The 17,866-nt window shown below is 39.5% G+C and overlaps 1 protein-coding gene across 3 annotated transcripts in view; it reads left to right on the top strand.

Moving 5' to 3' along the window:
• Window positions 1–17,866, top strand: part of Bmpr1a (bone morphogenetic protein receptor type 1A) — a 110,034-nt gene that overhangs the window by 57,897 nt on the left and 34,271 nt on the right. For all 3 annotated transcript variants that reach the window (XM_057769575.1, XM_057769576.1, XM_057769577.1), the window contains exon 3: window positions 11,199–11,413. In XM_057769575.1, coding sequence (XP_057625558.1) covers window positions 11,347–11,413 — 67 coding nt within the window. In that variant the 5' untranslated portion in view covers window positions 11,199–11,346. The remainder of the gene's footprint in view (window positions 1–11,198; window positions 11,414–17,866) is intronic.

Here is a 17,866-nt window from a genome sequence, read left to right as displayed (position 1 = left end):
CTCAGCAGTTAGACTTCTTAAATGTTGACATTAATATTATTTTTAATATTATTAAATGTTGCTAATTATAATTATTGCTAGGACTCTCATTCTTAATATTATTTACTTGTGACTTTATTTTTACATGGTATAACATTATATATGTGTGTTTTGTTTGTTTCATATGTCTTCAAAGAATTAGCATTTGGTTTTATAGATGAACTCTACTTTTTTGTTATGTTTAATAAAATTTAGCATGCTGACTTCTTTTGATAACCATTCCTGTCTTTTCACTCAATGTGTATGTACGTGTGTGTATATGTATATACACATACATAGTTCTTGGTCATGGTGAGGCAAAACCTTGTGGTAGTGGTAGTGGGAGGCTCTTCATGATGGATAGAAAGCAAAATGAGGCAGGGTCTGGGGGTTAAATATAACTTTCACCCCACCCTTCTGCATCCAGAGCCTCCCAACAGCAGTACCCACATGTGCCTGTGATACATGAATCAGTGGTGCACATCTCATGTTCAAACTATAACTTCTGGCCGGGCAGTGGTGGCGCACGCCTTTAATCCCAGCACTCGGGAGACAGAGGCAGGCGGTTCTCTGTGAGTTCAAGGCCAGACTGGTCTACAAAAGCTAGTTCCAGGACAGGCTCCAAAGCTACAGAGAAACCCTGTCTCAAAAAAAAAAGGGGGGGGGGCTGGAGAGATGGCTCAGAGGTTAAGAGCATTGCCTGCTCTTCCAAAGGTCCTGAGTTCAATTCCCAGCAACCACATGGTGGCTCACAACCATCTGTAATGAGATCTGGTGCCCTCTTCTGGCCTGCAGACATACATGCAGACAGAATATTGTATACATAATAAATAAATAAATATTTAAAAAAAAAAACAAAGCTATAACTTCTGTTATTTCTAGGATTTTGAAGTTACAAGTGTACACATTGATCATCCCTTGGCCTAACTTAGAGCTTTCTGTTACTCACAGTGCTACTCACTATCTGTTTCAGTGATCTGCCTGCCTCTTAAGTGTGACCATCAACACCTGGCTCTTTCATTTTTTTTTCTTAGAAGTTTACAGCAGGGTACAGCAGTACATACTTGTCATGCCAGCAGTTGGGAGGTTTAGGAGTTCAAGGCCAGCCTCAATTATGTAGCCAGTTTAAAGTGAACATACAGTTTTTATATACACACCACCTTTGAACCTGTTGCTGTATCTTTTTACTGGAAGATTGTTAAATTTAGATAGTTCCTCGGCATTCCCCTCATTAGATTATTTTAACTCCAAAGATTTGAGAAGAAAGACCATGGACTTAAATCATCATGATCAAATTAATTAAAGCAAGTTTTTTATTTGTAAACACAGGCTTTTAAGGAAGGATTCAAGAGGTCAGCATTGGACATGGGAAAGACAAGCTCAGGGGTGGGGGTTTCCAAATGGGGGATTTGGTGGGCAAAATAGGTGGGGCTAAAGAAACAGAGCATATGCATAACAAGTTAGTCATAATGACCTCCTGAAACAAAGACAAAACTGCAAAATAGTTACAACAGCCCTTTGAAATAAAGGCATGGTTGCTGTTCCCTAAAGCATGCAACACAGAACCATTTGTAGTTAAGGTTACAGGTAGAGCATAGCCTAATCCTTGAGAAACAGGTTTAACATAAACCGATGAACCTAATTTGTTTTTACTATAAGATGGTTTTTAAGCCTAAAGTGGTTGCAGGCTGGTGAGTCAGTAACATAGTTTGTACCAAAGGAGTGTGTGTGTGTGGTATTTATGTGTTTATATATTCACAGTTATTAATTTGGTAGATGACTGTGGCACTGTTAAAATAAAATCCAGGCAATACTTGCTATAAGCAGTGTTGTTAGTTTGGGAAAGTTATATTTACATGTACTTAAGATTACTTAAGATCTTTTATTTTTATCTGAAAACTGAGTAGATAGCCGTGAAAACAGTGGAAATTAATTCCCACTAGATCAGAGCTGGAAGTGAGCAGATTTTTATATCTTTTTGTTTTTGTTGTTTGTTTTGTTTTGTTTTTGTTTTTTGAGACAGGGTTTCTCAGTCACTTTTGGAGACTATCCTGGAACTTAACTTTGAAAACCAGGTTTGCCTCAAACTCATGGAGATCCACCTACCTCTGCCTCCCTAGTGCCTGGATTAAAGGCATACACCACCACTGCCCAGCAATCATTTTGGTTTTGTTGTAATAAAAATAAGGTTATTGTTTTTCATGCCTTCTTTGGAGAAAAGTCTGGTTTATATATAAAATAAAGAAATTGGCATAGCATTTAAGTTTCATCTGCCCTAATCAGTTATTTCTTATCTTATTAAATATTTACTTGTTACTGACTGTGTGCCAAACAAGGTTCTAGGTGTCTGTCACATGTGTGGTATGACTACAGCAGACACGTCTACCCTCTGGAGCAGTAAACAACACAAAGAACAAAGACTCAGGCCTGGTGGCCTACACACATGTGTTTCATAGAAAATAGGACTTGAGGCAGGAGGATCACAAGTTGAAGGACCGTCTAGAATACATAGTAAGACTCTGTCTAGAAAAGTTAAACGAAAACAGTAAATGAAACTGGGTACAGTGGTTTATCACTGTACCTTAGCACTTGGGAGAATGAGGCAGAAGGATCTCTGTGAGTTTGAAACCAGCCTGGCCTTCTTAAGTGAGTTTTGGTTTGGTTTTTGATATTTTTCAAGACAGAGTTTCTCTGTGTAGCCCTGGCTGTCCTGGAACTTGCTCTGTAGACCAGCTGACTTCAAACTCACAGATCTCCTGGTTTCTGCCTCCTGGGTGCTGGGATTAAAGTTGAGTGCTACCATGCCTGGCATTCTTAAGTGAGTTTTTACATCACCTTGGACTATAGGATGTCATCATTTCTCAAATAAAATAAAATAGGGAAGATGAAATATCAAAGTATGCCAAGTGCTAATGAGAAAAACCTGGCTAGAGGAGAGAGGAGAACAAGAAGGCCTTCATTGACACCTCTGTTGCAGTTTAGATAGGGTTGGGTAGGGTTACTGAGTAAGACGAGGATTTTGAATTAGCTCAGAGGCCATATGGCAGTACGTATTTTCTGATATCCTGGGGAAATGATGTAGGTGGCAGCCCTGTCCTTGTGTCAGTCCTTTGTTGTAATTTGTTTAATGGAGAGCCATAGGTCAATGCAGATAGAGTAGTGGAACTGGAGTCTGCTGAACATTTGTAGACTACCAGTGGAGGGCTTTAAACAGAGGTATGGTTAATCATGATCAGAATTAGGATTGTTCTACCTGTGTTGTGACTGTGTGGTGAATAAAGGTACTTGTGGCGTATTTGTTTAGGTGATTGTCTGAATAGTCCAAATAGAGGAAATTGGAAAATAAAAGAGGTCGTGAGAAGTGTGTTTGGGTGGGGGTGGGGGTCAGGGTATAATCTGAAGGTGGAAATGGTTGATGATATGGTGATGTAGTGGAGCACATATGAATGGCTGAGGCTTTAAGTGTGAATAACTCAAGCCCTGTTAGCTAAAATGTAGACGACCACAGACCTAGTAAATATGAGAGGGCAAATATCAGGAAAAATAAATTACATAGCTGCTGATAAAATATTAAATCACTTTGTATATTATTTGTGTCATCTTAAATGTAAGAACATTTTCATTTATTATACACTGACCATGCTTTCTCACTCCAGTTAGTTCCTTTTCTTATACTAGATTGTTTTGCTTCTGCTTTCACATTGTGTTAGTTAGGGTTTCTATTGCTGTGAAGAGACACCATGGTCATAGCAACTCTTACAAAGGAAAACATTAACTTGAACTGGCTTACAGTTTTGAAAATTTAGTCCATTATCATCATTGTGGGAAGCATGGCAGTATGCAGGAAGACACAGTGCTGGAGAAGCTGGGTTTTACATCTGGTTTGGCAGGCAGCAGCAAGTGGATGCCACACTGGGCATGACTTGAACATCTGAGACTTCAGAATCTCCCCACAGTGACACACTTCCTCCAACAAGGCCACACCTCCTTACAGTGTCACTCACTATGGGCCTATGGGGGGCATTTTCAATCAAAGCATCACACATATCATAAATACATACATGATTTTGTGTATCTATATAAAATAAAAGAACTATGAGAAAAACAATTGTCTTTGAGACTGGCTTATTCTTTAAATTATCTCCAGCTACACTCATTTTCCTGTAAATGGCTTAACTTTGTGTTATGTCTGTGTGTGTGTGTACATGTATATCCATCCATACATGCATGCACACTCACTTTCCATATATGCACATGTGCTGTGAATGCCATAAGAGAGTGTTAGGTCCCCTGGAGGTGGAGGTAGATAGTTATGGACCACATTGTGTGTTAGAACTTGAACTTGAGTCCTCTGGAAGGAACAGCAAGCTCTTTTAACCACTCATGTTAAACTAATTTAGAGTACTCAAGTCTGTCTGTCTGTCTCCCTCTCTCCTCCCTCCTTCTTAATTTTTTTTTATTTGATTTTGTGCCTTTCTTAATCCTCATCACAGAGGGATTGTTTTTGATTGTCAAAGAAAATTTACAGTGACCTCAAAACTTCACTGGAATTACTGGACTTTTGTGGGCTCGTCCCCCTCCTCCTCCTCCCCCTCCCCCTTTCTCCCATCCCTTCTTTTTCTCCAACCCCCCCCTTTCCTTCCGTCCGTCCTTGTTTTTTCGAGACAGTTTCTCTGTGTAGCTCTGACTGTCCTGGAACTCACTCTGTGGACCAGGCTGGCCCTGAACTCAGAGATCTGCCTGCCTCCTCCACAGCAAATCCTACTGGTGTGCACCACCACAACCGACAATCTACTGACTCCTGACTGAGTAGTTGAGGCTTCAGACAAGACTGATTGAGCATTCAGTGTTTCCAAGAATCTCGTTTGTCTTCTGGTCTCAGAGAAGCTGCCAGCCGCTTCAGAGACTGTTATTTCCTATTCTTATTCAAACTGAAAGATTTTCTTCCTCTTAGATGCTAAAAAGCAGGCTTTTGTTGTCACAGATACACTCCCAGAGCTCTTGAAGCAAATGTTCTCTTCAGATTTGGATGAGATTGTGTTTTCACTGTTACAAAAATAATCCCGACTAGAATAGCCCTGGCCAGTGTTGCTGCAGTTGCCCATGTGTATAGTGGGGTTAAGCTTGCTGGGAAAGAGGTTAGAAATTGGGGGAAGAAAATGGACGAATTGCTTGTTAAGGGAAAAGGCGATATTCTTATGCTAATCCAGGCTCTGGATAAGGAGCAGAGCTGCCATGCCAACAATGGCTGTGGAGCCAGAAAGTCTGCAGCCAGAATAGTTCTTCTCAGAAGGCTTGTCAGACCAGGCGCCTGGAGCTGCCTGAGGGGGGACCCCTGGAAAGGGTTTCCTTGCCCGACTTATGGAACTGGAAGCTGGCCAGCTTGCTGGAAATTCCCACACCTTTCTAGTATTAAGAAAAAATGAAGGCTATAGGGGAAGCTTGACAGGAAAAGGAAAGAATGACTTCAGGCTTGTTTTTTCAGCTGACTTCTGACTTTCCCTGTTTTTTTTTTCTTTTTTTTCTTTTTTTTTTTCTATTTGTTCTTCAATTCTGATTAAACTGTTAGTTCAACATTCTTGTGTGTGAAATTTTACCTTTTTTTTTTTTAAACTTGAGAAATTCTTGGGGCTGGAGGGTTGCTGCTGTAGTTGGGAGTACATGTTCTTCCTCCAGAGGACTTGGGTTCAATTTCCAGAGCCCATACAGCAATTAACAATAATCTGCAACCCCAACCCCAGGGCAGTAGACACACACAGAGACATACATCCAGGCAAAACAATCATAGCACATATAATAAATAAATCTTTCTTTAGCCAGGTAGTGGTGGCACATGTGTCTTTAATTCCAGCAGTCAGAGAGGCAGATGCAGATGATCTCAGTGAGTTCGGTGCCAGCTTGGTCTACAGAGTGAGTTCCAGGACAGCCAGGACTACCCACAAAGAAACCCTGTCTCGAAGAACCAATAATAATAATAATGATAATAATAATAATAAATCTTTCTTTAAAAAAGACTCCTAATTTTGCTCATGTTACTTTCCCGAGGAAACTGTATTAATATAGGTACAATTGTTAATGTCAATTTGATAGCTTTTTAATCCATGCATCATTTTATAATTTTGATAATGTGACATTTTAAATGTCTGCATGTGTGTTTGTTCTCTCTCACTCACTGATTTGAGACCGGCTCTTTCACTGAACCTGGAGGAGCTCCCAGCTAGGGCATTCAACATGTTCCCCATGATACTCTTTTCTCTACCTCCCCAGCACTGGGTTTTATAGATGCATAGAACTGCAAGTGGTTTTGTTTGTTTGTTTAGATTTTTTTGTTTGTTTGTTTTTGTTTTTTGAGACTGGGTTTCTCTGTAGCTTTGGAGCCTGTCCTGGAATTAGCTCTTGTAGACCAAACTGGCCTCGAACTCACAGAGATCTGCCTGCCTCTGCTTTCCGAGTGCTGGGATTAAAGACTTGCACCACCACCACCCGGCTCTGCAAGTGATTTTTATGTGCTTACAGGGGATCAAAACTCTGGATCATCTCCTTAGCCTCTGTTAGTGACATTTGCAAAACAGATATTTTTAATTTATGGTAAATATTCTAATGAAGACAAGTGAGATGACTCAGCTGATAAAAACCCTTGCTTCTCCAACCTGACAAACCCAAGTTCATCCCCAGATTCAGTGGAAGGACATTATTGATTTCCCAAAGGTTGTCTTCTAAATTCTCCACTCAAATACCACACAATAATTTAAAAAATTAAGATTCTGGTGAAATTCTTAGCAATTTAAAGCACATATATTTTATTTTTAAATGTTAGGATGAAATGATATCTCAGTATGGTTATAAAGTCAGGTTATACTGGACATGGCAGAGTGCACAAGTAATCCCAGTACTTGGGAGGCAGAGTGGATCTTTGAGTTTGAGACCGTCCTGGTCTACAGTGAGTTCCAGGACAGACAGAGCTATTACACAGAGAAGCTCTTATCTTGAACCCCTCCCCCCCAAATAAATAAAATCGGTTAACAGTTTTGCTGTTGTATTATGGTTGTAGAAACAGTTACTGTAAGACAAAGGAAAATTCACATTTTTATTGCTACTAATGATTATAGCAGTAACACCTATTTACTGAATATATAATACTGGGGTACGAGGTACTAACTCCTCTAGATTAGTAATGAAGTAACACAAGCCCTTAATAGGTGAACCAACATCCCCAAAGGTCTACAGAGCTAGTTCCAGGACAGTTAGGGCTGTTAACACGGAGAAACCCTGTCTCAACTCCCATCTCCCCCCCAAAAAGTGTCTGCTTTCTACCCCTCCAAAGTGAGTCTTATGAAAATAATTTTAAAACAGAGCATGCTTTGGCTCTTTCTTTGAAGAAGCATATTGTCCACAATGTTATAAGTTTCTGGGAGTTCTGTCTTTTCTCTTACCTGACTACTTTTTCAGACTTTTTTCATGGTGATTAGGTTTTTATATTTCAGTATATTTCTCAGAATGGTCTTGGTTTATCTGTTGATCTCCAAATCGTAACAGCTGACATTTATTATCACATACATTATCAAGAATCTACCAAAGGCATCAGGATATGGTGGCACCTGACAGTAATTCCCAGCACGTGAGAGACTGAGGCAGGAGAATCATCACAGATTTTTAGGCTACCCTGGATTCAGTTCAAGACCCTGTCTCAAAAATTGATCAAGCAAATGAAAAGAACCCACCACAATCAGTGTTTCTAACTTATGGTTTAATAAAATTGTTAGCAAAATGTCCAAATAACACAGTTCTAAAGGCTTACTCAAGTGGTTATTGGCACACCTGTTTCTTGCCACGTAAGCCTTGTCGGACTGCTCGAATATGCTTAGGACAGGGCTGCGGGCTTCAGTTAGAGATCATCAAGGCAGAAGCTGACCTAGCAAATCACTCATGTTTACACCTTACTTATTAGAAATGAGTCACTGAGTCTAGTCCATACTCTAGGGAGGGGAATTAGACTTCACTCTCTAGAGAATGTATCAAAGCACTTGTGGACATATGTCCAATCTTAACAGTGATCTTTGACTTATGTGGAGGGAGCTTAGATAAGGTTCTTAATAGTGTAGCCAATGCTGATCTCTGACTCTGTCCTGGCCTTCCGTGTTGAAATTATAGGTATGCACCACTGTGCCTGGCCATTAGTGCAATTTCTAACTAAACAGTGCTCTGGGACTCTTTCATCCAAAGAGTCTTAGCTTTTAATATCTCTGTGCTGTTGACATAATGGAAGATTTGTATCTTTAGCCCCAGATGTTTCCTTTAAGCTTGAGAGCCAGATGCCCAGGACACATTCCTTTTGAGTAATCTCAGATGTCTAAATCTGAACCCTTGAGCCCTTTTTTCTTCACTTTGACTAAAAATCTGCTTATTCATATTTTAGTAATTGCTGAGACCAGCAGTGTGGGGGTCATCTTTGACTCATGCTCCTTGACCCCTGCATCCAACCATTATCAAGTACTATGTAGTCTTGTTTTTTAATTGTATCCACTCACTGAACTACTGTCACCCTGATCTTAACTGCTATACTAAATTGCACAAAATATCATTCTCCTAGATTTTCATATCTTCTCACCCCTGGTTTGCTTCTGCTCTTGCCTTTTCTAGTTCATTATGTAAAAACCGGATAACTGATACTCATCTCTCTTACATTGAAAACCTAAATCTTGGCCAGGCAGTGGTGACGCACGCCTTTAATCCCAGCACTCGGGAGGCAGAGGCAGGTGAATCTCTGTGAGTTCGAGGCCAGCCTGGTCTACAAGAGCTAGTTCCAAGACAGGAACCAAAGCTACAGAGAAACCCTGTCTCGAAAACCAAAAAAGGAAAAAGAGAAAAGAAAATGTAAATTTTCCACAGAGTCCTTGTTCTTTCTGTCTTTAGCTTTTCTGTTGTATTGCACTGTCACATTCTTCACGGTCCAGAAGCATTGCTCCATATTTGTCTGATTCTCGGAAATCTTTGTATAGACTTTTAGCTTGATTTTCACATAGAAGCTTAAGTGTTAATCATCAGTATTTCTTACAAGGGCTTTTCCATCTAGAATAGATCTGGACCCTCCAGGATTTCACATTTTTCCTATCTTGTACTTAGTGAAAATATGCTTACATTTAATTTTTTATTGCCTTACTCTATGTCAAAAGTATTTCGATCTTTTATTTTCTTCCCCGAGATGCAAGTCTCCCACAAACAACTTTATCCCTGTGCTGTGATTGACCCTTGTCAGAGTATTTTAGCAGTCCCATTTAGTGTCTGTGAACTCCATGAGAGGTGTTTTTTTTTTTTTTTTTTTCTGTTATGACTATATTCTTGGTGTTTGATATGTAGGCTGATACATAAAAGAAGCTCTTAATGAATAATTAGGGATTAATATCAAATGGCAAGAACACTGTTTACATAAGACTTGAGAATTTGAGGGGATCTAATGAATTAGTTTTCTCTCCCTTTCTGCTGGTTCCTCTTATATTATGTGACCCTTTATCCCATTTGTATGTAAATAGGGTAATTTTTATTTCTTTTACATTCCTGTAGTTATCTTCTGTTTCTACTAATACCTAATAAGATTACCTTCATAGTTTAGCAATGTTCTTAGTACAAATAATGTATTGATTTTATAGTTACCACAAATTCTTAAACTATAAGAATTTCTCACAGTCAATACTTTCCTCATATATATACAAGACCATGTCATAGACATATCTGAGAAGAAGAAACTTTATTGAGTACCTGCTCTGTGCCACTGTAATCCTAAATACTTTACAATATATAATGTATATTTCATTTTATATAGTATAATTAATATAGTGTATAGAATAGCAATTAATAATGGAGTCTGAATTATAACTCTATCACTGTGTGTGATCTTTAATCTCTTCAGCCCACTTTAGTTATACTTTTCTTGTGAAGCAGTTATGGGAACTTGTTAATTAATTGTCGCCTCAGGTAGATAAGATCCTGTCCAAGGAAAGAACAAGCGGTAAGCAGTTGTATGTGGATTTTTAAGCCAGTAAGGCATGGTAGTATATGGCTATGACCCTAGTGTTTGAAGGGCTGAGACAAGAAAACCACTGAGTTCCAGAGTTGTAGACCAGTCTGAGTTACATAGCAAGACCCTGTCTCAAAAAACAAGCAGCCAGGCAGTGGTGGTGCACACCTTTAATCCCAGCACTTAGGAGGCAAACCTCTGTGAGTTTAAGGCCAACCTGGTCTATAGAGCGAGTGCCAGGACAGGATCCAAAGCTACACAAAGAAGCCCTGTCTTGAAAAAAGAAAAACAAAAACAAAATTAAGCTGGTAGCAGGGGTGGTACACACCTCTAAACCCAGCATTCAGGAGGCAGAGGCAGGTGTCTCTCAGTGAATTCAAGGCCAGCCTGGTCTACAGAGGGAGTTTCAGGACAGGCTCCAAAATGTATACAGAGAAACCCTGTCTCAGAAAACAAACAAGAAAAGCATGTGCTGCCGCCACAGTCTTCTGTTTTCTTCTTAGTGTACTAAGGAACTTTCTTTGTGGATGGTAGTGGTGGTCGGGTGAACAGCCCAGACTAGCTAGAACTGATAACCTTTCTGTCTCTGTGCTGTCCCTCCCCTCAAGTGCTAGAGTTAGAGGCATATACCACCATACCATACCCAGCTGAAACATTCAATTCAGTAATTGAATAATTTGATTACATTTGAGCAACCAGAGAAAGCTATTAATGAGAATTTTTTTCTTCTTTTTCCCCCCTTTTTCTTTTCTTTAGAGTTGGAATTGTCTTTCTGTTATTCAGCTTGTCTTGGAACTCCTAGACCTGTCAGCTTCCCAAGTAGAGGGACCTTAATGTGTATCCAACACTGTACTAGTTGGTTGAGATTTAGTATGTTCATTGTGGCTGATTTGAGATTAGGAGAGATTACTACTTTGTACTAAATTATTTAAGCATTGTAATTGCAGTGCCTTAAAAGTAGAGCTTTAATCTTTAAAAATATCTTTCAACAGATCTGAGACTGTAGCTCAATGTAAGGTGCTAGAGTTGATCCCCAGTATACACCAAAATTTTTAAAAATATATTTCTGCATTTAAAAGCCTGATTGGGCTGGTTTTCCTCGCCACCCTCGAAAATTGCAAAATTTCATTATATTCATTGCCTTGTTTGTTCGTTTATTTTCCAGGAATCTGAAGAAAATAGCTTGTGAAAGTCATCGTCCAGTGATTTGTTCTTCTGTAAGGAAATCTCATTCAGTAAAGCCATTTAAATTAGTGAAATAGTAGGACCAGTAAATCAAAGTGGCAGTGTACAGGATACGTGGACATTGAACAATGACTCAGCTTTATACTTACATCAGATTATTGGGAGCCTGTCTTTCCATCATTTCTCATGTTCAAGGTAAATTGATGCTTATTTAATAAGTCATTTCTATATATATAAAGCACTTAAATGCCTTGATCTGCTTTTAGTTCCTGTTCCTTTTTAAACAGGTCATCCGTACCAGCACAACTCTTAAGTGAAGAAGCAAAGAAAAAACACGCCAAAAGAAAGTGTGAACTTTGTATAGACACCTTTTTAAAAACCTTAGCCTCTCTGAACCTTTGTTCTTATCTGTAACACAGGCATGAGGTTTGCCTAGTGAGGATCAGATGAGATTAAGTATAAATAGTCTGCAGTTTAGTGCCTAAAGCACAAAACAATAGGTGCTTGAGACTGAGCTTTAAATTCCTGTCTCTCTGAAAACACAACAAAGAATAAGCACAAATAATAATTCAAAATTTGTTTTATTTTCATGAGAAGACTTTGGAAAATTAATGCACTTGTTTGTCTATGCTGAGTTCTAAAATTTCTCCGTAGAGTCTAAGCAGTTTATTTGTGGCCTCTGTTATATACCATGTGTTCATAGAACAAATAGAGGTTAATAGTGATGCCTACTACTATTATATGAACTGTATTTGCATACAACCCCCCCACAAGTAGTTTATTTAGGACAGTAATTTGAACTGAAAAGTTAACATTGCTTTATAAAAGAAGGTTTTTAGGTAGATCTTACCTCTATCTTTTTTCTGTTTTAGAATTAAATTTTTGTATATATGTGTGTTAGTGTTTATGCACAATGTATGTACCTACTTGTGTTGATCAGTGTTGGCACTGGGTGTCTTCCCCACCTATTGTCATCTGAGAAGGGGTGTCCAACTAAACCTAGAGCTTTCTAATTGGCTAGATTTGCTTTCCATCTTCCCAGTCCCTGTCCTGCCATCTTCATTTTCTGAACTTTGGGTTTATAAGTTGTAATTTTCTATATAGTACTGAATGATAAGGATTATTTTTTACCCACATGAGGAAATTTGGATTATAGTATTAAGCTTTTTAAAATTTTTGTGTTATTGCATGAGCATGACATGAAATCTCCACCTTCTTTGTATTTGCCTTATTGTTGCTTTGCTCAGAACGCAGAGCCCCCTCATCTCAAGTCACTTTATCTATGAAACACGAGAATATGTAATATAATGCCTTTCTGTTAGGTTTTGCTGATCACTATGAACCAGAGTTGTCATGATTATGAAGATAAATTAATAATGTATCTCCCAAGGAAATTTCCATTTTGATAAACAAAATGCTTTATGCTGTTCAGGTCATATATAGATAGTTAGTATGGTACACACCTCTCTCTGTCTTTTTTAATTTTCTCATATATTACACCTGACTACTGTTTCCTCTCTCTCCTTTCCTCCTAGTTCACTCTCCTTGCCACCTCCCTGTTCCCCAAGATCTACTCCTCCTCCTTTCCCTTCATAAAAGAGCAGGCCGCCTTCGCTATCAATCCAACATAGTATAACAACTTACAACAAGACTAGGCACATCCCTTCATTAAGGCTGAGTGAGGCAACCCAGTAACAGAAAAGCATTTCCAAAAGCAGGGAAGAGTCTGAAACAGCCCCTACTCCATCTGTTGGAAGTCCTACAAGAAAACCAAACTACACAGCCGTGACATACGCAGAGAACCTAGGTCAGACACATACAAGCCCCCTGATTGCCAGTTCGGTCTCTTTGAGCCCCTATGAGCCCTGCTTAGTTGATTCTGTGGGCTGTTTTCTTGTGGTGCCCTGTCTTTTGCAGGATTCCCTGAGTTTGCCTAATTTTGGCTGTGGGTCTCTGCATCTGTTCCCATAAGTTGCTGGATGAAGCCTCTCTAATGACGATTATGCTAGGCTCTGGTCTACAAGTATAGCAGAGTATCATTAGGAATCATTTAATTGACTTTTTTTTTTTTTTTTGTCAGTTGTATTCAGTTCTATCCTAGGTCTCTGAATTATTCAGTTTACGTGGCCTGACTCTCCAGGCAGTGACAGACAGGTCTGGGCTATCTGTTATGACATGAATCTCAAGTTGGATCAGTCATTGGTTGGTCACTCCCACCCAAGATGTGACACCCTTACCCCAGCACATTTTGCAGGAGGGGCAAATAGTAGGTCAAAGCATTTGTGACTGGGTTGGTGTCCCACTCTCTCCATTGGAAGCCTTGCCTGGTTACAGAAGATGGCTGGGTCAGGCTCCATATCCTCCATTGCTAGAATCATCCTCGTAGATGCCTAGGAGTTTACACTGCACTAGGTTTTTACCTCATGCATGAAATGATCCCAGTTCTAGTCATCTCTCCCAGTACTCTCCCTCAACCCCCGCTACCCATTCTCTCCTGTTCCCATCCCCACCAACTCCAGTCTACCCAGAAAAATCTATTTCCTCTTCCCATGTACGACCCCCCCCCCAGGCCCTCTTTGTTACTTAGTCCCTCTGGGTCTATGGATTGTAGTGCAATAATCCTTTACTTAATAGTTAATATCCATTTGTAAGTGGTCACATGCCATGTTTGTGTTTTGGGTCTGAGTTACCTCACTCAGGATGATTTTTTTTCTAGTTTCATCATTTGCCAGCAAATTTAATGATGTCATTGTTTTTAACAGCTGAGTAATATTCCATTGTGTAAATGTACCGTATTTTGTTTATCCATTCTTCAGTTGAGGGACATCTAGGTTGTTTCCAGGTTCTGGCTATTAATAATAAAGCTGCTATGAACATAGTTGAACAAGTATCCTTGTGGTAGGGTAGAGCGCCCTTTGGGTATACTATGCCCAGAAGTGGTATAGCTGGGTCTTGAAGTAGATGGATTCCCAATTTTCTGAGAAACTACCATATTGATTTCCAATGTGGTTGTATTAGTTTGCACTCCCACCAGCAGTGGAGGAGCATTCCCTTGCTCCGCATCTTTTTCAGCATGAACTATCACTTGTTTTTTTGATCTTCATCATTCTGACAGGTATAAGATGGAATCTTGAAGTCATTTTGATTTGTATTTCTTTGATGGCTAGTGATGTTGAATGTTTCTTTAAGTGTTTTTTGGCCATTTGAGATTCTACTATTGAGAATTCTGTTTAAATCTGTATATCGCATTTTTTAGTTGGAATATTTGCTTTGTTGATGTTTAGTTCCTTGAGCTCAAGTTGTTCCGCAGTAAGCTTATATCGAGTGGAATATTCTCGCATGATTTACACTTCTAGTCAGGAGTGGTAGCACACACCTTTAATCCCTGGACTTGTAGGCAGAGGCAGGCAGATCTCTTATGTTCAGTGCCAACCTGGTCTATATAGTGTGATCTAGAACAACCAGCGCTGCATGTAAGACTGACTAAAAAAACAAAACAAAAAACAAAACCAACCACACAAAGAATTAACACTTTTGTGTGCTAAAGATCAAAACTTTTTTATGTCGTTTGAAAAAAAATTTTGCAGATAATTTCTGCTTTATGAATGCTGTGATTATAAGTGTTTGCCCCCACATCACTATGGGCAACATCTTCCTTGCTATATTTGTTGTCATTGATGTTGTGTAAGAGGCAAGGTGTTTGTTATACTATAGCATAGGCTGGCCTCAAACTCCTGTCTCAGCCTCTCAAGGATTGGAATTACAGGTGTGTACCACCCAAGTCTGGACTCCACCACACACGTTTGTCCTCTATGGTTAAATTGATCCTTTTATTTTGTTTTGTTTTGTTATTGTTACTATATCAGGATTTTAAAACCTTGAGTCCTATTGCCCCCCCCCCCCCCCCTCTCTCGTTTTGTTGTGTTTTGTTTCTTGAGACAGGGTTTCTCTGTAGCTTTGGAGCCTGTCTTGAAGAACGAGCTCTCGTAGACCAGGCTGGCCTCGAACTCACAGAGATCTACCTGCCTCTGCTTCTGTGTCCCGGGTGCTGGGATTAAAGGTGTATGCCACCACCTCCCAGCTCTACTGCCTTCTTAAATAAGTGAATACTGGAGAAGTTATGTAGTTTATAAAGATTATTCACCTACCTAATTAGGAAGACTCACAAGAGACCAGAATGTCTCTCATTTGTAGCATGGCAGATTTCTCCCTTCTCATACCCTACCATTCTTCCCCATCTTTTACAGTTGATGTTGTTAAAATAAATGAGGCTTTTTTTTTCATTTTTTAGCCATTTGGATGATCATCAGAAACTTTACCACTGTGTTAACAGTACTTTCCGTCTGAAAGGACGTCATGGTGAGGGGCTGAGGAACACATATGTATACAAATCTTACCTTTGAAGGATATTTGTTAGTCTCCACTGTTTTATAAACTAACTCTGGGGTACTGACTATGGGAGGTTAAATTTGTTCTCTAAACTTACTCTGTCTCCTACTTGCCTTTTACCTGCAGGTGGGTTGGATTCAGCTAGCCAGCACATGGCGCCTCAATCTCAGCAGTAGCCAAGGCGATTCTTGGGCCAAAAGCCATTTTTTCTTTACTTTTTCTACCCGTTTAGTGAGCAATAAAAGTTGTATCTATCACGCTTACAGATTTTAAATATCTCTGCCTTTGTTTCTGCTCCACTCTAATTCCCTTTGCCTACATATATGTTGGTGGAGCAGCGGGGCTTCATCCCGCCACCCAGTTAGCTTTACCTGGAATAATTACACGGAAACTGTATTCTTTTAAACACTGCCTGGCCCATTAGTTCCAGCCTCTTATTGTCTAGCTCTTACATATTGATCTAACCCATTTCTGATATTCTGTGTAGCCCCACGAGGTGGCTTACCAGGGAGGATCTTAACCTGCATTAAGATCTGACTCTGCTTCTTTCTCCCAGCATTCTGTTCTGTTTACTCCACCCACCCAAGGGTTGGCCTATCAAATGAGCCTAGGCAGTTTCTTTATTAATTAACCAATGAAAGCAACAGATTAGAAAGAAATCACTCCCACATCACATATATAACTGAATACTTTTTCCTTATCCCATATATACTGATTGACAAATTTTTACTCCCAATTTAAATTTTGTCCTGCTTCTCTACATTTCTTTAAATTCTGATCTCTATTTTTGAGCGCTCAATACTCACACATCCAACTGTGGTCAAATTTTCTCTCATGGGTTCCTCACGTCTGGTCACTTCTTTTTTGTTTTTTTGGGGGGTTCATAGATCAGCCCCACGTTCAGTGCCATTAAGTCTCTTGAGCAGACCCCAACATAAACTATCTCTCTCTGGACCTGTGAGGAGGTGCAAGAATAAAGACACAACTCACATGGCATTATCGGGAGGGAGATTCTCAGTGGTCCCTCATGAAGTCCTGAGTTTACATGCTAGAGAATTCCTCCTGCTTTATTCTCCAAATAGCATTTTGTCTCCTAGGTAACCAGGCTTTTAGTCACATCCACAACTACCTGTCTGCTGTGTATGCTAGCTGGCACATAGGCTTGACTTAGCATCTCTATCAGGTATCCTCCAAATTACAAAGAAAGGAGCAAAACATGCTGACTTTTTGTTAGGTTAGCAACAACCTGTCTGAAAGGTTATGTGACCATCTCAGGTGTGGTCAATGGCTTTAGAGCCTAGCTGCCATACCATATAGAAATATGGGCCTACAGATACTCCTTTTCAGTATTTGTTTCTATTAACAAATACTTATTCAGAAGTAAATTTCTTTCCTGAATATTAAGTTTGAGAAACTTAAGGTCATTGAAGTTCAAGTTATGGTCAGATGGTCATGGTGAACAATTTTGATTCCAACACTGGGGAGGCAGAAGCAGGCAGATCTCTGACTTGGAGGCCAATCTAATCTAGAGTGACTTCTAGGACAGCCATGGCTACACAGAGAAACCCTGTCTCAGAAAGCAAAGAAACAAGCAATAATAATAATCCAAATTATGGAATTTCTAACTCTTACATTCTGCTTTCTTGCTGTCAGTGTGTATGTGTTATTTTCCTCATTTTTGTAGTTTATTAGTATTGTTAAATTTAAAATTGAATTTAGTACTGAACCACTTCATTTTTATAGTGAAATTCTTGCTTATCTAATCCTTTTGGCTCTACCATTCTTTCTTTTGGAAGGGCCAGGTGATTTCATCTGAAAAATTCAGAGCTGTGTATGTTGTTACCTGTCATTTGATGCCAGAAACTCTGTAATGCAAGATCCCTGTTTTATTATATAAGCTTTTGGCAACTTTTACTTTCTATAGCATGGTCTGGATTCAAACTAGTTACCCTGGGATGAAAGGCAGAAAGCAGGATTTGTTTCATGTTTTCACAGTTACCTTACTTAGGCAGTTCGAGTTCTCTGCAAGGTGCTTAGTAGCTCCATTTTCAGAGAAACATTCAAAAAGAATTTTTTAAATATAGTTATAAGTTTGAACCAAAAAATTAGAGGAGTTGTGCACACTCCCCCCCCCTTCTGAAATCATTGGAAATTTTCTCAGCCTTTCCTGAAATCTCTCCCCATTTTCTACCTAGTAAATTGAAGCTGTCACAGCAGGCTGGAGGTCCCATTGCATGAATGTCACAAATATGACAGGGG

The sequence above is a fragment of the Chionomys nivalis genome, chromosome 5 (assembly GCF_950005125.1).
Source record: "Chionomys nivalis chromosome 5, mChiNiv1.1, whole genome shotgun sequence".
NCBI lineage: Eukaryota > Metazoa > Chordata > Mammalia > Rodentia > Cricetidae > Chionomys > Chionomys nivalis.
Note: the sequence above shows the minus strand (reverse complement) of the source record. Positions and strands in the feature narration are given on the sequence as shown.